Raw genomic sequence first — 21,885 nt, 5'->3', positions numbered from 1 at the left:
CTATATGAAAAACACTGTAGATTTGCAAGCTTAACAGTCTTCCTAGTGTGATGTTTTCTAGGCTGTCTCCTATATACAGTCACATACTGTCTAACAAAATGTGTAACCTCTAGACTAAACTCGATATAAGACTTTAGTTTTATTCTAATTGTCATGGATATCTGTCTTCATGTGCTGTTTCCATCTCCTGAATGCTTACATTGTGCTGTAATCAATAGCTATGTGTATGGAAGTGGTTTCATTGTTCATTTGATTAAAATAGAAGAAAGGGTCCATACAATACTGCTAGTGTTTCCTGGGGGCACAGGGCTTTAGACTTAGAGCAGACAAACTGAGTTGATATGGAATGTGCTTTAATGTTGTTACACAGATTTAATTTTAGTGATTGTGTATGTAGGAAGACTAATGCCAGAATCACTTTAGAAAAATTGGCCAAACAGTGTGCTGGTCTATGCTTAGTTTCAGGAGATTGCTTTGCTGCTGGCGGAGTGCTTCTGTTACCAACCCTGATCTTGCATTGCTCTACTACAGGCATGTCACACACCATAATTCTGCTTCCACACGTGGAAGTGCATGTGGGCCAGAATGTTCAACAGAAGAGCATCATATGAGAAGTGTTTATTGTTATGGAGCAGCTTCACACTTTTGTGGAGGTGGGGGAAGGGGGGAAAGCAATCTAGGACAATGGCTTGACCAGCAGACCTTAACTGTGCTATGTCCTGGGATCAGTGCCCCTTTTTTATTTGTTTGTTTGGTTTTTGGTGGTTTTTTGTTTGTTTTGTTTTTCTTTGTTTGTTTTTTACAAGCATGATATGTGACTTGCTAGTGGGCCCTCTTCAGTGCTTGCCTGTCAGTCACACCCACTGGGTGGAGAAACACAGCCTTAGACCAAGGTGAATTTCATGTGAGAATTGTATTTTTTCATGTTCTTGCCATTACCAATATCATACCACTGTCCTGAAAAGGGTCATTTGTTGTTCATGTTTCACTTTTAAGTTGACATTAAAGGGACACAGTTGTTATTCAGAGGTACGAGACCTCCTGGAAAACTACTTGAAAGGATAAAAGCATTTGGGGGCTTTGGAGATTTGCTTAAGACAAATGTTAATAAGTGTAAAATTTAATGTCAATTGGTCTCATCTGCATATCAGTAGAAATTCTAGCAACTACACGATAATCTGAACTGCTCAAAATTAGGCTGATGTGAATGAAGTCTAGACTTGGCATTGCACACTTTTCTGAAATCACTTTAAGTTGCTTAAGCAGCACAGACAGATTGACTTTACACTGCTCTGGAGTGTTGGTAACAACCACACGAAAAGAAGGCTGGGCTAAACAGAGAGCTGTAATAACGTTCTCATTTCAGAATCATACTAGGTGCGTTGTGTATTTGTGTGGAGCAGGGAGAGGCAGGCAGAGGGGAGGAAGGTAAAGCAAAATCTGAGTTTTCACGTTTCCATTAGAGTATAGCCACATGCTTGAAATCAGTCATAAAAAGGTCTGCCTTAATTTCAGTGCATACAGCTGAACTATTGTGCAGTACATTGTGTCTCATCTAACTCCTTCAGGTCAGGTGTTTTTAACCCATTTGTTCAGGAAAACAGAGCTGCCAAGGAACTTGAATACACATAAGGTATTAAAATGAATCTTGAACCTGCTATATGGGTGCATAATAGGAATAGTAATTAGTACTGTTCACAAAAGAAGGGCAGTGCAAGTATGAAGTTGCTATTTTTTGCTCTAAAGTTTTTGAGAAATCTCAAATATTTCTGTAGGGAATGCTATTGTGAAAATGCTGTTCTTCATGTTTATTTCTGTTCTTTCAGTAGTGCACAAGAGAGTCAACTTGTTTAACCCATTAGACTTCCCAATTCTCAAAGGCAAAAGCATTGGCTATAAGTAAGATAAGCTTGAATCTATATGAATTTATAATTTCTGCACATGCACACATATATGCACAAATACATGAATATAAAGGGAAAATGGAAAGTTCTATTTGGACCAAATTTTATTTTATATATTCAACTAGCAGAAAGTTATTTTTAAAGTATGAAAGAGCCTTTACTAGGAATCTAAATCTGCAGTTTTAGTAGGCATGTTTTATATCTAAGATTACTCATTGTAGTTTCATGTCTTAGGGCTGTTGGGTGGTACAACTCCTTTTGCTTTATACACAGACTGAAACTTTAGTTTCTGATATATTTTCAGTAAATGTATAAAAGGTTTTTTGACTCTAAAGACTTTATTTTATAGCTGCAGACCAAACCCCTCTTGGTAACTTTCTTAAGGTCCTGCTGTGATAGAGTAATAGTAAGAAAATATGCTTTAGAAACAGTGGATGGTTAAATAGTATTCAAGACACTGGCAAATTATCAGGTGCAGCAAGAATTTGAGTCAGGGTTTTTGTTCTCCCTCATTCTCTTCCCTGACTCCCCCCTTAATTAGGTCTCAATTTTGACTCATGCAAAAAAACCCAACAACTAGTAAGCAATAAAAATGAAAGCCTTGGAATTTGAATCCATACATCTGTTTTTTCAGATAAAAAGTGGTATCCTTTTTTCAAGTATATAATACCCTTAGGTACTGCAAAAACATGTGCCAACTTTTGTAAATAAAACAAATTTGAAAGAAGAAAAGTAGCCTCTGCTGTATACTGAGTAGGCAGGCATATTTTAAAATCAGTGTTGCAGCTGGTATTGTACCTATCAGGTACAATAGTCCCTGTCAAGGAACTTCACCTACGTAGATGATTAGAAAGTTAGGAAAATTAAAAATTAGGGAACATAAAAGAAGTGATATGTAATATCCAGTGAAAATTATAGAATTTCACAACAGATGCTGCCATATGATATTACCCACAAAACTACAGAGTTATGTTGGGCACAAATGAATATGATCAAATAAGATTTATTACTTTTTTAATAGCTTTTGACCAATATGACTGCAACAGCAGTACTGTTATTAGTAGGGAGATGAGGAACCTGTGGGAAAAATGTTCTTGAAAATTGCTTTGTTTTAAACTTGAAAGTCATGATTTACATGGCTTAAACCAAGATAACTTTTTTCTTCTTTTGAAGTTACATGCTTTAAAAATAATTCCTTGCATTTTATTGCAGAACATCGGTGTCCAAACTCAAAACTGAGTTGGTCATACATTTGTACACTTTAGTTAGTTCTACATTTTAAATTCTCCTGGGGCACATCATATGACCAGGTGCTTCTAATTTTTATCTACTGTAAAAGGTAGAGAGAAAACTAATTTGTAGGTCATGATTTTTTTTATCACTATTACTTCAGTCCTTTTTCATCATTTGTTACAAATTTGTGTATAAATATGATGCCTGTGACCATACATGCAGCTACAATTGAGCTTTGAACCACTAGCATGAGAAGCTAGGGTGATTTTTCTCAGCCAGTTCTTGTGTATTACCTACTTAGTGCCCATTAATAGATTTAATAATTTTTTTGTCATGGTTAGTTTGTTTAATTTGTGTGTGTGTTTATGAATATGGACAGGCAAAGGGGTGCATATTTCGTCTATGAACCTTTAGATTACAGCAGATGAAATTATTCCCACTTTATAAAGAACATGTGCATATACTTCCAATTGAGATGTTGTTTTCACAAAGACCTCTGATAAAAAATGTGTTACTTGAGGATCCACAGAACTATGGCGTTCCTTATGCCCTATGTCTCTTAGAAGGAAGTTAAGTAACATCCGATTGTAAATTTCTGAACTGCTGAGGAATCTGTCTTTTATTAATGTATGATTTAGTGGAGAATGTAATGCACTTGGAAGAAAAAAATGCGGATCTGTCCTATGGTATTTGTTTAACTACACTTTTTTTTTGTTCTTTTAAACTGTGATTTACCATAGAGTGCCTCATCCAAAACTTGCTGGAGCAACTTTTCATTGATTTTAACAACCTTTGCCTGTGACTCGTGTCAACAACACTGATTTTTTCTTAGTCCTGTCATCATTATCCCTGGCCTAAGAATGTTATCTTATGTAGTGGAAATGGAAATGTGAATTTTATCTCCTTGAACTCTTTTTGCTTTACTGCTCTACAGTTCAACAGAAAATTAAATCCTGATTGCATGGAGCTGAGTGGTAGAATCTACGTTGGCTTCCCTGAAACCAGAATCCATGCAGCAGGTTAGGTTGGATGTTAGGAAGAATTTCTTCACAGAAAGGGTGATTAGAAACTGGAATGGTCTGCCCAGGGAGATGATGGAGTCACCATCCCTGGAAGTGTTCAAGAAGGCTGGATCTGTCGCTTAGTGCCATGGTCTAGCTAACAAGATGGAATTCAATCATAGGTTGGACTCAATAATCTCTGAGGTCTATTCCTACCTAATTTATTCTGTGATTCTGTAAAGATCTCAGCAATATGCATTGCATATACATCAGTGTCAACTCTGTCTTGTAGAACAGAATAAAGTGGATGGTTATTATTTAGCTGAAGGTATATGCAAGGAAATTCCTATTATTTGCTTGCAAATAGGAACTTTTAAATTAATATAGTCTACCATGTAATTCCTTCCTTCCCTAAACATCACCAGAAATCTTCCACTGTGTTCTACATTTCTGTTGGAGTCCAGGGCATCCCTCTGGGTGCCCTGGAAAGTCACAGATCTCAGTAGAGAGGCCTGGGACCCAAAAAAAGGGGGTCTGGGGTCTGTGCAGGGGGGTTTGCCTGGCACAGAGCCCAGGAAGTCACAGTCTTTGATTTTGGTCCATGAGAAAAACATCCATCAGAGAGAAGAATTGCAAGTCACAAAGGTGTTACTGAGAGTAGTGTAGTTATCACTGTGCAGAAGATTTTGTAGTTTTGGATTTTTAGAATGTAGATGCAAAGGGACAAGATGGAGATTTTAGGGCGGTGCCCTGGGTTCTTCTTCTCCCTTGGCATCCATCTTCTGCAGTAACGTGGGCACAAAATAGTTTCAGTGGGTTGGGTCAAAGTAGAAATGACCCTGTTAGTATAGGTGATAGACATTGGCATAGAATTGTAAACAGTGGGTACATAGTTATCTGTATAAGAGGTAGTGACCTCCCATCACGGGGGGAGTCACCTTGTGTCCAAGCTGCTGTGAACATCTTGGCCGGACACAGAGAATTGTAAGATAAGAACTAATAAACAATGCAAGAAACCAAGAAAACCAAGACCTTGAGACTCGTCATCATTCTCGCGCCGCACCGAGCTCAGCACAGAACACAGAGACACAGAGTCACACAGCAGACCCTAAATCCTTCAGAGGTCAAGAGGGAAAATCACTCCCTTGAGCCCACACAAACCACAAGCCTTGGAATCTTGGGTGAAAAAACCAGATTAAACCCGAGACATTTCACTTTTGATTTTCTGAAAAATCAGTAAAAAAACCCTTTATGAAACATAACGTAAAAGTCTTCTTGGTTTCCAAAACCAACTTCTGAATATTTCTGACTATAGTAGTATCCACAGTATCCTCCAGATGGAGAAAATTAAGCATTCATATCTCATCTTTTCCTGCTGAACCCAACAAGTTTTGGAAAGAAATGTCATTCTTTCACATTCATCCACACATGGCTTGATACCTATATAAATCTCTTCTTAATGTACATGTCAAAAAAGAGCTCAACTAATATTATAAGGCCATGAAAAAATGTAACCCTTTCCTAACTTAAAAATATATGTGTTTGTGTGTGTGTGCACATGCATACATAGATATGTTATATTCCATGCACAACTTATAACACAGCTGGGGAAATTTATTTAGTTTTCAATATGAACAACATATGGTCTTCATAAATTGCATAATAAATATTTTGAATAAATAAGTGTTTGACTTATAGCACATAAACAAATGAAGGAATTTAAATTAAGAAGCTGAATCTATGCATGGGATAGAAAGCTGAAAATCTTACAATACATATTGCTATTTTCATTCTTGTAAGTGCTTCTAGGTCCTTGAATTTCTTTCAACTATATAAAAAGTGAATTTACTCCCAGAGTTCCACTTCTTAACTAGGGTAGTTTAAAAACTAAACAAGGATTGAGTCAGTTAATTAATTTAAATGAGATTACAAATCAGAAACACATTACGTAATGTTGATTTAATTACCATTTTTATTTACCTAATTAAAATACTCTGAAGGAAAGTTAACAGTCTTGACAATGGCTGGTTGGGTGACTTGGCAGAGGCGGATCTGCTGATAAAAGGGGAAGTGAAGCAGGGAGCCTGCCATGACCCGTTGGGCTCTGACGCCCCAGCCCATCACACTCTGTCTCACTGTCAGCCCACATGGCACCGGCATTGCAGCCCAGGCATGGGGATCCCCCTCCAGTGGCAGAGACAGGGTGTTTCACCCAGCCATGCCAGCCATAGGTGAGCTTTGCTGGGGTGAGAGGGCATAGGGGCATGTGGTGAAATAGGTCAGCTGATGGCTTAATAGCTCTTGCTGTGTCCCCAGTTCAAAGCAAACAATTTCAAACTCAAATGAAAACTGATCCCAGCTTCTGCTGACTATCTTCAGCAGAAGGACGTCCATGGCCTGAGCACTGAAGGCTTTGTGAAAGTGACATGCCTGCTTGGACTAAAGCCTAGGTACCAACACCAACACCTTAGCTTTCTGGGGTGAGCAGTCAGCTCTGTTCTTTGCTGCTTTTTCCAGGTAGGTGAAAGTTACACAGCAGCACTCTTTTGACCTAAAAAGCCTAAGTCACTGTTACAGCTCCTGGTGTGACACATGGGTACTGATGAGGCCTGGCTGCAAAGGATCACACATCCAGCCTTCAGGATAGCTCCTGCTGTTGCACTGGTCTCCTGAGAGGTCCTGTGCCTCCTGGGTCACTTCTCTATGCTGCTTATTTACAACCAATTGTATGAATATGAAGCACAATAAAAACTTACAGAAGTAAATTGAACTCTTGATATAGTTCTTGCAGAAAAAGGGTAGCAGAACAACATTGTTAAAAGAAGTCACTGATCCAGTATTGTGGATGTTTCCAGTCAGGGTGTCATGAATGTTCGTACTGCTAACAAGTATATATGGTTGGGAAAAGATGCAAGAGCAAACATGTCTTTCTCATAATGAAGCCCTACTTTTTTTTTAAGGTGCTCCTTCCTCCTTGTGGTATGTGCTTCATACCATATCTTTTCAGAGACATATAATATTTTTAGGAATATTTTAAGTTGAAAAAGGCATTTAGAATCTTGAAGTCCAATCTAACATTGCCAAGCCCACCACTAAACTATGTCCCTAACTGTCACATCTATATGTGAAGGTGACTTCCTGACTTCCCTGGGCAGCTGATTCCAATGGCTGGCTATCTTCTGGTGAATAATTTTTTTTCTAGTAACACGTCTAAACCTCCCTTGATGCAACTTGAGGCTGTTTCATCTTGTATTATCACTTGGTACATGAGAGAAGAGACTGACCCCACCTGGTTACAGCCTCCTGTCAACCTCCTGTAGAGGGCAATAATGTTCAGCCTCCTTTTCTGTGAGCTAAGTGATGCCAGCTCCCTCGGAACTCCCTACAGGACTTTTCTACCGAACAAATTGGTGGCAGTGAACATTTTGTCAGAGGAAATCAGAGAGCTAAAATTTTCTGGAAAAGTAGTTGAATAAGGTGTAGTGATCTATGAAAATGTGAAAAATAAATCCCCCCTCAAGTTAACATATTTATGAAAACAAGGGTTTCATAAGCATTCACTAGCATTTCTATGTTTATAGCAGCCTTTCAGTGGATACTGTCCACTTTTCAGTGGATAATGCATTAAACCACTTTTAGCTTGTTTATAGCATAAATTAGCTGTCCTATCACAAGAGTTGGTGTGAATAATGCTATTAAAATGGTACAAAAACTCTCTATTGTTAGATTGAGAAAGACTACACAAAGAAAGACACTACTTTTGCAAAATGAAATTGTTGCAAATGTTTGTCAAGTCTGTCAAATCAGTTGCTTTGTCAAGGTAGTTGACAATATTATATACTGCCTAATATTATAGGCAGTAAAAGGCAGTTGCAGTAAAAGTAAGGTTATAATAAATAAAAGTAATGACTTAAAGTACAGGGATGAAATTATTCATCTGTTTGTGTTATGGATTTCTGTTGCTCATGTTATTTCCTTTGGAGAAGAGGAAATTTACTCTTAAATTTCCTTACTTTTCTTTGCTATGTATATTCTTTGAGAGAGTGTTTGAGAGATCAAGAACTCAGTAGGCGAGGGCTGAGTGGGAGACATCCCCTGGTCTCTACCACAACTGTGGTAACCTGTGATCCTGTGATTTTCAGGGATACAACCATACAACCAGTGATGCCAGATAGCAAAGTAATCCTGGCAGTCTGGAAGGTAGTTGTGATTCTTGTGCATGATATTGACTTTGTCAGCTGTCAAGGGCTATATATGAATGCGAGAGTTTGACCAACATCATACATGGTTTGATGATGGCCACATCTCTATGGTCCCTTACCCCTCATACCAAAATCAAAGACTATCAAAGATCAAGTATGTATTTACCTGTTGGTGAATGATTAAATTAGTGTCTGTCAGCTGAGATCAACTGAGGCTGATCAAAGGCTGTCCTCATAGCCTGTGGCAAATAGAAATGTGTTCACTGAAACCACTGAGAAAGTTTATTTCATTAGTGTGATGCCTGTGGACGATCTACTTATTTCCCTAAGACATGGCTCTAGAAAGTATTTTTATAATGTAACAGATTCTGCTGCTACTTGTTTTCAATGCCTTTGATATTATGCTTCAGCAGAGATGGGGCATAAGAAAGATATAGCAGCTTGCTTTTTAAAGAGAGCATCTTATCAGCTGAAAAGTGAAAGATTAGGTTACTGAGGTGAGCAATACTAAATATCCTTCAGGAAGCTGGTAACTTGCTTGTCTTAGCTGGCATGGGTGTCTTTCCTGCTTGTCAAAGACACAGTGGTTCAAAAGGAGAGAGCATCTCATCCTTTGCTATATGGCTAATTTTTTTTAATTATTTTTTATTTAATTATTTTTTTAAATTTTTTTTTAAATTTTCCTCCGCTTATGAAGCCAAGACTTTTACTAGTGTACCACAGGGAAAATGGAAGCCTATTTTCTCACTTGGAACAGCACTTAACTCTGGCTGCACTGAGAGTTATGTACACTCACAGAAGCTCATTGTGATCAACCCCTGGAAATGAAAACATATATATGTTAGCTTCTTGACTCATCCTTTCATGCAGTCTCCTAGAAGCAAGAGTAATTTGATAGAGAGTTTGAATGTCTGGGAGATATTTGTGTTAAATCATAATAAATCATACGTAAAGTGCATCAGGGTTACATGACCTGTTAAAAATAAAGATTGGTTTGAGCCTGTTTCATATAAACTCTTCATCATGGTGCAATAGCTTATCAAAGTTGTATCAGTCAGTACCAAGAAGAGCAGAGTAGATGTACTACTGTAGCAGTGAGGTGCACATGAAAGCCATTTTGTGGATATGGTATATGTAGGTGACTTTTGCTCTCTATCAACAACTACAGCAACAACAAAACTAAGGGAACTTACAGTTGGGAGCTACCTAAATAAAAGTTATGAAAAATTCAGTTTCATTGCATAAACACGAAGGGATTTTATTTGCTTCTTGTTGTGTATCATTTCATCCAGATTCTAGCTTATGGAGCTGGGGTTTGTTGTTAATTAGTGATCTTGTACGGATGAGGACAAAGAAAGATTTAAAGTATTTTAACATGTCTTTTTCTTCCTTAGCTTCTGTGGCTTCCCAAAAATGCCTCTTACCCCCTCTTTTAGAACATCATTGCTCCAATGTATCTATTCTTTCAGTGTTCTGCTAATATGAAGTTATTTTAATATAATTTAATCCTATAATGACCATGATTCTTTGGTACTTTGCATCCAATCTATTTGCATCCAATCAAAACAGAAGAGTGCTTTGTAATTTCTGACATTGGTAAGAGAATTGGATCATCACGGACCATCTCAAGTCTGCGTCTTTTATCTTGAGGATCAGATGCTTCTCTGTGTTTTAACTGCAGAGTTCCATACCTTGATGTTCTTATACAGAATAGAATTCTTTGATTTTTCAACTGCGTTTAGTGGAGGCTGAGATAAGTTTCTTTTCATATTCTACTTCAGTAATCCTTTGCTTTCCAAAATTTCATTGAGATCTCTGAAAACACAGACTGAGAACCAATATGTAAAGGCCATGATTATTGAGTAGTTAACAAAACCCAAAGCTAAGTCTGACTGGAAAAATTATAATAAATAGCCAGTTGTTTATTCCTATAATTAAAAAATTCTTCCCTAAATTTCATATTAGAATAACAATTGTTTAAACTGCCATTAATCTTTAAATCCTGAATCCAGAAACTAGAAGTAAAGGCAAATTGCTGTGCAAGATCTAAAAAACTTACTTTGTTTTGTGCTTCTTTTTAGTGAATTTTAACAGGAGGAAACTTCAAAAGTTATTTTTTGTTAGGCTTTATTAATTCAGTTTCAAATCTCTGTGATCCTGAAGCTATGTTGTTCAAGCTTTATTTGGTTTAACTACTACCAAATTGACACTTCATTTAGCCACACATCTGCAGTAGTTTTGCATTTAGACCATTGCTGTGTAAATTAATCCTCTCTAATAATCTGACTTTAAATAGTAATTTAAATGGTTTGCAGAATCAAAGAATGTCTATTAGAAGAACATCTAATACACACAGGAAAAAGGACAATTCTCCACAAATTGGCCTATATGTGGAGAAACATTAGATTTTTAGCATTTCTTGTAGCTCATTAAGTTTTTAAATTAACTTGCTTAATTCTTTTAAGGGAAGTATCATATCATGTGAAGAACCAGACATACTGAATGGCTGCACACTGTGCTGCACAATGGGACTCCTAAGAGTACCCAGGTGCCAAACCATGGTAAGAGCAGAATCCAACTCATAGTCTTGCCCTTGATATTTCCTGCCCAAGGCTGAAGAAGATGGATGCAATTTCATGGGAAATTCCCTATTCAATGTGCATTTTATTGTGTACAAGTGTGACTTAATTCAGTATTGTAAACATTAGGGTTTTTAAAAACCATTAGAACTATTTTGCGTGTATCTTGGAATTCCAATACTCAGGTAGCTACCCAGATTTATGTATTTTAGGATAACTACCATTCAGATCAATCTAGTAGAACCTGAGCTGTGAAAAGGATTTCCATCTCAGTTAATATCTTCTGTAGAATCAAGCTTGTATTAACTTAAAGTCTTTGAGAGACATGTGAGTCAAGCCATGTTTATGAAGCTGCATAACAGGTGGCAACAGATTTTAATTAACTTCTTGTAGCATGTAAAGGGAATCTCTCATTCTAAGCTGAGAACTACATCAGCTATAAGAAGTAGTGATGATTGAAGGAAAAAAACATTTGTGGATATAAACTTTTCTTCTTTTCTATATTTTTTTATTCTTTAATTTGGGCACTGGAAGCAGCAATTCTACATCCATCTGGAGTTCATTTGGTGGTTGCAGTTTCTATGATGCTATGATGCAAGCCTTTGGTGGTATTATGCTATTAATAACACCACTGCATTTAAAAAAATCAGTATTTTTTACTCAGACTCTAAAACAACTCCATTTTAGATGCCTGTATGTGGAAAATGGCGATGCTTTATTTATTTTCTTCCTCTCTGCATTTTTTTTATTTTTTATATCTTTGTTAATTTCTTTCCGTGGAGCAGAGTTTTGTTATATTATTTGTTATACTGATGTGGGAATACAGTGAAAAGTAGATGTTTTGAAAAGAAATTTTTTGAATAAGGATATTTTTTGAATAAGGATAATTTTTTGAATTTTTTTATGAATAAGGATATAATTATTTAGTGTATTAATATAAAGTTACATTCTCCTCTTGATTTAGTAGGTGCATGCATAATGAACATTATTTGAAGTCTAAAATGTCTGAGTTTTGTTAGTTTTTACCTTACATAATCCTAGTTTCACAACAGCAGTTTTTAGAGGCTGGGAACACAAAGACCATATTGTATTTAAACAGACTGTCATATCCTCATTGCAGTCATGAGTCAATGGGAGCAATGTAGGCCTTTGTGCTTTAAGGAAAGGCTAAAGCAACAGGCCTCATCACTGCAAGCACCACTAGTTGCCTGATCCAGTGTGTCTTTCTGGTCATTGCCTGAGAAGAAGTTACCTCTGCTTTGCTCATTATGCAATATTATATTTGGGGGATGGAGGAAGAGGGAATGAAAAGGTACCCTTATAAATGTGTTTACAACTTGAGTATTTAACTGAATGGCTCTCTTGTCCTTATTCAGTCATCTACAAGTTCCTTTATTAGGATCATTGCATCTTTCACAATGTTTCTACATCTGCATAAAATAGGTTACAGAAAGTATGTTTGTTCAATAATGCTTCACATAGAAAGTCAGGGAAATGACCTTTAAAGAATAAAGTATTAGTTTAATAGTTAATAGGGTATTAAAAGATTGTGAGATTCTTGCAAAACGAATTATTAAAACATTTCTTTCATTTCTTTATAGATTCTGGACAACCAGGAAGTCCAAGCCACAATGATCCTGCCAAGAATCCACCAGGTAAATATAAGTTCCAGAACATGTGCATCTAACATTGCTTGAGAACAATGATACAACTGACAATAGCTAAAGTGTGTGTAATTGGTTAGCAACCTATCTTGCACTGGTAAATATATATAATCAGGGGAAGTTGTGATGCTTTAGTTGCTCTAAACTGGCACTGCCTTAATTGCAGTTTCATCAGCATTCATTTCATCTAAGAAGCTTTTCTTTCATCTCATGGTTTTTAGAATTTTCTAAGTGGATGTGGGTAACAGAGTGAGGAAACAAGATCCCAAATAAGAGCCCAAATAACTAGTTTTATAAAAGTCTTCTAATAGTACCAGTTTTCTTTCATCTTAGACAAAAGACAATTGACCTATGTTTAAACTCTGTGACTGAGCTACCAGCTTTTTACTTTTCGTGTATGCTTTGTAAAATACAAATGTGTTTATTTAAAACTTTTTTTTTGGTATCAGCTCAGAGCAGTCTTGGAACATATTAATGTGTCATGGCTAGTGACACTTGACATTCCTTTGAGAGAGTTGTTAGTGTAAATGGTCCTTTCAAGGGCTCTTTTAAAATAAAAATGCAAGAGAAAATCAAACCCAGGCTTTGCCATTCCAGTCTGTTTAGAGAAAAGGTTCCTTGCCTTTTCATGAGGTTATCATTCTAATCAATTACACTGTGCTAGTAAATCTTGCAAACCTTTGCCATGTTATGAATTCTATGAGAATAAGACAAACAATTGTGACAGACGTGCAATCACTTCTTAATGACCAAGGAGTGACTCCACCCACCATCATCATATTGAATCTGCTCATTTTAGCTCTCAGAAGTTGTGTGTATCTGCAACTAACTCAGTTTGATCTTCTAAATCCAAAATGAACCATATTCTGACCGGGACATAATTTTGCCTTGCTGAGCTGTTAACATATATATGGATATTTTCTGGATCTATTACAACATTACAATAAACAATCTGCTTTGTGGTTGTAGAGTTTTGTAGTATGCATATGATCAAAGTATTCTCTGTTTGTGAAATATGTCATGTGTATTGCCTGTGAATATCCAAAAATGGGAGAACCATCAAAAATCATTATACAAAAAGCCATATTCATGTAATATAAACCCCAGATACATGTAGTTGAAGATAGCAGATGTATTTTAGAGATAAGAGAACAGAACGAGTCAAATAACATCATTCTAAGCTCTAATGCAAGTGAAATTTTTTTCTTCAAGGAATGATGCAGGCTTGTTTTACTTTTGATTGGAGACTTTGATTCTGTTTCTTTCCAAACTGTGTGGGATTTTGAAAGTGAAATTTCATTTTTTTTATTAAATACATGCCATACATTATGTAGAATAGTGGTTTAAAAGCCCAAAGGAGCAAATTTACTCATAAAATAAATATCAAAACTTTCATTATGAATAATTACAATTTTTGAAACTTAGACAATTTAGCTATAGAGAATTTATTGTGCTTTTAGAATATCTCTGTGAGTGCAAGAAAATCCAAATGCATTACCTTACCCCTTGTAACTTTGAAGGATTCTTTGTAGCTTCTGCGTTTGGGAAGCTGAAGGCAGGTCAACTCCCCTTCAACAGGTTTTAAAACTCTGGTTTTTAAGTACCATTTAGCATTCGGAGTAGGAACTCCATTAGAAATATATATTTTACTAGTGACCATCACACACTATAATGAATCCAATTTCCCGAGCCCATCAGCCTTAACTCCAGCAAGGAGTAATCTTGTTGCCAGTAACAGAGCCTTGGGGAGGCAGCAGACAAGCTGTATAGGCTTTCTTGTGGGCAGACCTGTGGGTCAAGGTGTAGTGCTTGACAAACTCCACTGTCTCAGAAGATGGAAGGATTTAGAAAGCAGATAAATATGTTGTTGATTTCATAATGAAACTTTCTGCTTAAAATATGAGCATATCACTTTCTCATGATTTGGAGTCACTGCAGCCAGTATTATCTCTTTGTCTGCTGCCAAGTGGGGAGGGAAAATACGAGCTGGGCATTGCTTCCCTTGAAACCCTTCATTTAAGCAGAGACATGATAATTGAATATCATCTATTGGAAAATCTATTGATTTTCTAGCTTTGTTCCCTGTGTAATACTGTTTTTAAGTTAGGCTGGCAAGGTGAAAGTGCTGTGGTTTCTGGGACAGCAGAATACTTCTGGGGTTGTGCAGGAGAATGACAAGGAATTGCATGCCGTTCAGTTTCTCTGGGAAAAGCACTACTATCTCATTCTTACTAAACTTCACACGATTCTTATTGTTAGAGCCAGACAGTCACTTCTGTCAGAACCCTGGAGGATATCCACTATGAGGTTTGTTTTCAGTCCGAGGCCAGGAGTATGTGGACTGATAGTGCCAGGAAGGTTGTTCTTCTATTGTGTTTTGTTCATACAGTGCCTGTATGTCAAGGAGCCAGTATGCTGGCAAGGGATGTGTGCTGTTAGCCCTTGGATGTCACCACCTTCACAAAGATACTGCCAGGGAAGTGGATGCTGGAAACTGAGTGGTAGCTGGCAAGGCTGTTGGTGTTAAGAGTGGGTTTTTTAAAGGTTTGGCGAGACTGTTGCATTCTTTAGGGTGTCTCATAATTTGCTGTCCTAACAACAAGTTGGAGAGAGAGTAGTATCACTTGCCAAATAAAAGAATATTAAGAGCATTTGTTGGAAATCTTTACAATAGATTCCTAAAAATATACTGAATTTTTTGATAGCCCAATGCAGTATTAAGATCTGTGGTGTAGCTTGTGGTGAAAGTGGTATGTAGCTTTTGTAGCTAAATCCAGGGGCATCCTCCTCTAAATTTTATTTTTAAATAACTTTGAATTATTTATTTTATAGAACAAAATTTAAAATATATATTTATATTAACATATTGTTATAAAGGTTGAAGCTTGCTTTTCAGAGAGCTGGGCTGTAAATTTTGCTTCTCTGCAGCTACTGTTAAATAAGTTCCAGACAGATAGATAAGCAGAATTGAACTGAGAGATGAGAAAAATCTGAACACTATTATTGTCTGCATCAGCCTTCAAGTTCCTGGTATCTAAAAATTTGTACTGTCCTGGCACAGTCCTAATTATTAAAAGTTTACATTACTTAAAAGAGAGAATGGACATGACAAAGGCCCTAGTGAGGGTGTCTGAACAGGTAGAGGCACACCTGATTAGAAGTTTGAAAATACTCATACACAAAAAACAAACAGCAGCAAGCCACCAAAACCTGAATGCAACCGAAGTACTTTAGGCCTGTCTTGTTTCTTACTTTGTGCTCAGAATGCTCTGACCTATGGCTGGAGCAGTCTGTTAAAGAAAACCTAGCATGGCAGTTTCAGTGTAACGTTGCATTATTAGTTGCCCCCTGCAAATCTCATAGGTCTTTTATGCAGTTTAGAAAAATCTAAAAAATAAGCCTTCACAAGTGTATCTGGAAATACGTGCAGTGGTGTGGCAGGATATGTAACAAAGACAGAAGATGTCATCTTTCAGTAAATTAATCTATTAAGCATAAGACAATTACAAGGGTGAGTAAAAAGACAAAAGTACCTAGAACTTTAATTAAGCTAATGATATTGACCCTGACCATAACAATATGATCTTAAGAGATACAGTTCTTACTAGCCAGTTCTTCTAGGTAAGGATTTTCTGGATTTTGCTTTGCTTCATTTCTCTTTCCCTTTCTGCCTGCTGGCCACAACTACTTGATATTAATAAGAATTCTTGCTATTTGCCATTGGTTTGAGGTTGCTGCTTGGCAGACTTGATTTATGTGCCAGTGTTAGCACAACTGTGTCCAGTTGTTGCTATGTTGCATGAATCTTTAAAGACAGCCTTTTTAAGCAACTAAAATAGAGATAAGAAATAACAATATCTATGGAGTTAAACTCTGTCTGGATAGCATGGTAAGGAGACTCAATTTGCCATACAGCTTGCAACTGCTCAGTTTTGGTATGTATGTCTTCTAGATTTTGGAGTCATTTTTGTCCAGCATTGGGGAATACAAAAGATAGCTTTTCAGAAAGTGCAAAGGAGACCTAGCTGTCCTGACACAGACATGTATGAGCCTTTTCGGTGAAGGAAGATGAGTGTGTTCAGATTTTTTCTTTTATCCTAGCAGATGAGTTCAGCGGTTACTAGAGTTTAGTAAAAACTAAACTTTAGTTTCCTAGCAAGTGGCAAACACTGGATTTTTTATTAGTTTGGAATTTTTTTGGATGGAATTTGTTCCATTTTAGCTGGTTTAAAAATATTTTCTTGTAAATTTTTGTGACTCTATCAAATCAGTCAGGACACAGAGAACTCAGATTTGAACATGCCTGGTCATGAATATTAGGTTTTTTTATATGGGGTAACACTTGTAGATGAAGAGGTGAACAATCTGTCTCTGCCTCTTTGCCTTTCATTACTCTGCATTGGTTCCCTTCTTTTGTCCACAATAACCCATGATTTGTTGTCAGGGCATTTGCCTAGAGATAAAATCCTTAATCTGAATGAGGCATAGGTAATTGAAACCCCAGCCCAGCCTGTCCTGGAATTTTTTTCCTTCTTCTATTTTCCCCAGAATTTTAGGTACCACTTCCAAAGAAGACCTGAGTGAAATCACCAACTTGGAAGTGTGTTTTGATTTGTTTCATTTTTTTTGTTTGGTTTGGTTGGCTTTAATTAAAGAAGGCGATGACAAAAACTTGCAACAAATTTCACCTATCTTTCAATATGCAAATCTGTCTTGCAGCTGTAGTGCCCCAAAGGCTTTCCTTGCACTTTCATATGGTCTAGCAGCCATAGGGAGAACATTGTTTTTGGATCAAGCCCTTAGAAGTATGTAAGAAACTTGCCTATATACTTCTGTTTTGGATAGAAGCTTTTCAGTTTTACGTTTTAGAATGTGCAGTTTCAGAAATAACCTCAGAAGAGGAACATGGTCTCAACCTTTGCACTCTTTTGAAAATGCAATAAACAGAAGTCTTTGAGTTTTGAATGTCTCAGACCACAGATGCTTTCATTATTTTCCTATATTGCAAGCTACCCTCTTGTGGGTGGAGAATTAGCCCCATAATTAATCAGAATAAAAGAGATATTCCCTGGCTTCATCATTGTAAGCAGCTTTTCTTGTGGAGCAATGATGCCAAAGTAGCAGTATAGGGAATTCAAACACAAAGTTATCTAAATAAACACATACCCACCTCTTTTTCAGCATGGGAGTGGATATCCTGATATGCTTCTGTTTCTCATGTGCTTGCATCTGAGCTATCTCAGATAGTGATCTTCAAGTAAAACAGGGTTGGGTTTGGTGAGATCTTGATTTTCTGTGAAGTTCTTCCTTTCCCAAATGCTCTGTGAATTAGTAATGACAGTGATTGAGAGATTATACTTTTCTTTATCATCTTCCCAGCACTGAGCTGGAGGGGGTGGGGCATGCTGGGGTCAGTGCTCAGAGGTAGTATCTCAGCACTCACAGATTGCACAGGTTGTACAGCCTTGTTTTCCAAAAGAAAGAGGTTTTTGGCCTTTCAGGATGGTTTGGAATTTGGTGTGGGTCATTACTACTGTCTACTCATTTAGGACTACTTTTGCATTACTGTTTGCATTGGCTTCCCTTCTTTATGAACCTGCTGTGTGGATAAATGATCCTGTGATCATTACCCATGCTGATTCAGATGCTTTTGTGTTCAGTGGTGGATACGCTGGTTTTTACTTCAAAGTATGCAGAGCGAATTTACCAAAAACTCTTATGTTACCAGTTAGGATTCCAGAAACAGGCTTTGGCATCAGAAAATTCCCTTTTGGTACCGGCTAGTCCTATATCTGTTTAAAATAAGTTGCCCCAACTTTTTCTTAAATCTTGGCTGTAGTTTCAGTATAACCTAAGACCCTCTGGAATAGAAAGCAATACGCATATGTGTTACTTACCCTTTCTGTTTCTTGCTAGGTTTCAGGACAACTCAATTCTTGGATTCTAGTAATGGATTTCAGAGTTCATTAAACCTGAGTTTTACTTCTTCAAACTACTGCAACACAGATGACTTGTTCTGGCTATTATTTTGAGGACTGTTTCTGAAGATGCCATATTTGGCTTTTTAGTTACTCATCATGCTAAAAGTTCAATGGAGCCAGGGGGTCTTTTTGCAAGTTTGTTTCCTGCCCCAGTTACAACATTATTGCAACTTTCAGGAAGAAAGAACCCAAACCAACCTGTGGGCGTGATACATGACTGGAGAATGTTGTGTGATAACAAAAATAGTCTCATTCTGTAGGCAGAGCTGTTCAACTGTTTCAATGATATCATCACCGAAGTCTTCTTTGTCACTACTTGACAAATATTATCCACCCATATCTATCATTAAGAGGTTACATTGTGGTAGCAACCTGTTTCTTGTACTATTTTTCAGACACTGGTTTCAGAATGCATGCAGTAGGAAAACAAACTGCATGTCTGCTGACTATATTTTGACTTATGAACAGTGTGAGACTAATTTTTCACTACCACTTCTGACTGTAAATAGTGTCTGTACAAAGTTGTACCTAGCAGAATCCAGAACATTACCCTGCATAACTTAAAGTTTAGGAACTGCTGTCTGCTATAAACCAGGTTAAAGTTTTCAGCCTTTCTTCTCACAGTAGCTCCTGATGTTGTATGTATTTGTTTTATGGCTAATAAGTCTATCTACTATTGTATAACTCCTCTTTTTAAATATCTAGAAATAAAAGTGTATTAATACAAATTGTTTCCAGCACTGGTTGGATCCTTACCTTTCTTTTATAAGTTGCTCAAAGCCAAGGTGTATCAATGAGAAAACTACAGTTATAATAGCAACAGGAAACAGTTTTATGGTTAAGCCCTGGTCACTATGCAGCAGAACATAAACAGGCATCCTATTCATAAAAGTACAATTAAATCAGAAGACATAAAAAGACTGGTTAAAATTTTGCAAAGCTGAACATTACTGGTAAGCATTTAAGTAATATGAAAACAAGCTTGTTAGAGTAATTGTTTGGGCAGACTGAAATTATTTTTCAGACAGTTGAAACTACTTTATTTCCTTCCCTGTTTCCCCGCTCCCCCGGCTTTAACTTTTTGCATGGTTAGAACAGTTAAAAGCTACATTTGTAATTCATCTCTTCAGGGTGTAGTACAAGTCATAGTGCAGAAATAGAGTGGGAGAGGTGCAAGGACTAGGGCAGTGATTTTTAGAGCAGTCGGAGGTTTCTGTCTTCACTGACTGTATACGGGAGCTTGATCAGAACTGCTGCTTGATGTAACCTGTTCTTTCATCCTTGATGCCCCTGGCCTGGCCATGGTGGAATTGTACAGAAAATGTATTTTTCATGAGTGAGTTTTCTTTAAAAAGGTGATGAGAGAAATATTTTATAGTCACTGTGTAGAAAAACTAGGAGAAAATTTAGCAGGTCCTCTTATAAATGGGTTTTGGAAGTTACTGACTCTTTATACAACATCACACTCCAGCAGTTTTGTCAGACATTCTCCTTTTGTAGAAATCAGACTTTCAAGAATAATGACAATTAGAAATATGCATTTCAGAGAGTACCATCTCTCAGGCAGGACGAGTTTTATTAAATAACAATCCTCAGTGCTTTTCTTAGGTTTGAATGATAACAACAGCAAAGTGTTATCGTGACCATCAAAAGAGAAAGTGAATGTTTGGTGAGGAATACAATAGACTTTTCAAGTGCATTAATGTCTGTAGTGAGCAGATCAACAGAAGACACCAAAAATGCAAATTTAAGACTCTTTAACATATTATTGTAACAGTGTATTAGGGAACCAAAAAGCCAGTAAGGCCTATATTGTATGAAGTATATTAATATACACTGCATATTTTTGTCTTGCATGAAGTATAATAATATGAATATGAATGTTAACTCTTACTCAGTTGTGTGATCAGGTTCACCAGGTAAAAGGCCATAAACACAAAATGTCCTGTACTGCTTATCTTCTGCATACAGTCTCACTGTTTAACCTCTATCTTACATAGAATGCATGTTTCCACAACAAATTGCAGAAGTTTAATGGAACAGAGGATTTTCCTCTTGTGGAGCTGGGAACCGAGTAACAGTTGTATAACTTACCCACCATAAATTATCTTCATAACTGGGTGAAACTTTTGAAGTTCCCTGGTGTTGGACTTCAACATGCACCCAGCATCAGCACTGGAGTCCACCTTCCCTGTTGGAGCATAAAGCTCAGGAGGAAGTTGCTCAGTGCTATGACACAGATTGTTTATACATTACATAGACAAAAAAGTCAAGTTGTTTTTCATGTTGATCAAGATTGACAATAGCTGCACTCTCCCTTTCTTTCCTTATGCCAGACAAAGCATTTGCATGTATCTTTGGGTGTCATTATTTTTGGCTCATTCTGAGGTAGGATGGAACCTGGGTGAAAGACATGTCCCATCAATCAACAGTACATCCTTCTGTGAGGGGATGAAAAATAGTGGTACTGCTTGGTGGCAAAATACTTTCCCTGCTCCCATTTCATTATCACAAGGAGAATAACACTAAATTGCTTGTTATATAAAATGTGTATTCTCAATATTGACAGTGAGAAAAATTTAAGAATTTATTAGAGAAGACTGAAGATGAAACATATGTGTCTGGGCATGTATGCATGCACAAATGTACACATCTGTGTTCTTACATATAAAATCAAACATAGACTTTTTCTTCTTTTCATATGAGCCTTGGGTCTTGTTCTCACTGTAACCATAGCTTGATTAATCTACACTTGGCTAAAGCTCCTCTGAAGTTAGTCTGGCTTGAATGAGAGACGTTGTGCTTCAAAGTTGTGCTTGGATAAACAGCAGAGAAGTTCAATCATGTCTCATTACCAGCTTCAGAGCTGGCTGCATGGTTATATATTGGCTTTATGCCACAGTTCATTTATGAGCCAACTAAAATCAAGAAACCCTTTTCTCTTTGGAAATCTCCATGTATTACTTTAGATTGCTCCTGCTGGAGGAAATAAACAGAAAAGGGAAAAATTGCCATTTCTTGAGGACTTACTAGTGTTCATCCAGCTTGTCTGATCTTAGATTAAAAACCAATAACTGAGGAGGGAAAGAAAAGTAAAAATTTACTGTTCACATTTTTAATTATACCATGTTCTGTCAATTAAGGAATTAAATATTTCAGAAGCTATGGCATGTTTTCATCCACACAAAAAAAAAAAAAAAACAAAAACAAAAAAAAAAAAAAAAAAAAAAAAAAACAAAAAAAAAAAAAAAAAAAAAACCAACAAACCAGGGAGAAACAGTTTAAGAGAATGCAGAAAATAAAAGAGAAAAATCTCTTATT

General features: G+C 36.8%; 1 protein-coding gene across 7 annotated transcripts in view; it reads left to right on the top strand.

Annotated features, from left to right (window-relative positions):
* NFIB (nuclear factor I B) overlaps positions 1–21,885 on the top strand; it is a 177,630-nt gene that overhangs the window by 86,473 nt on the left and 69,272 nt on the right. For 6 of the 7 annotated variants that reach the window (XM_083884002.1, XM_083884001.1, XM_083884000.1 and 3 more), the window contains exon 3: positions 12,521–12,574. In XM_083884002.1, the coding sequence (XP_083740128.1) occupies positions 12,521–12,574 (54 nt within the window). Of the gene's footprint in view, positions 1–12,520; positions 12,575–18,499; positions 19,110–21,885 lie in introns of those variants that run through there. The other variant, XM_083884003.1, reaches the window with a different exon arrangement.

Source organism: Zosterops lateralis, assembly GCF_965231275.1.
Source record: "Zosterops lateralis genome assembly, chromosome: Z".
NCBI classification, from domain to species: domain Eukaryota; kingdom Metazoa; phylum Chordata; class Aves; order Passeriformes; family Zosteropidae; genus Zosterops; species Zosterops lateralis.
The sequence above is the reverse complement of the archived record's forward strand: the minus strand, read 5'-3'. Positions and strand labels throughout refer to the sequence as shown.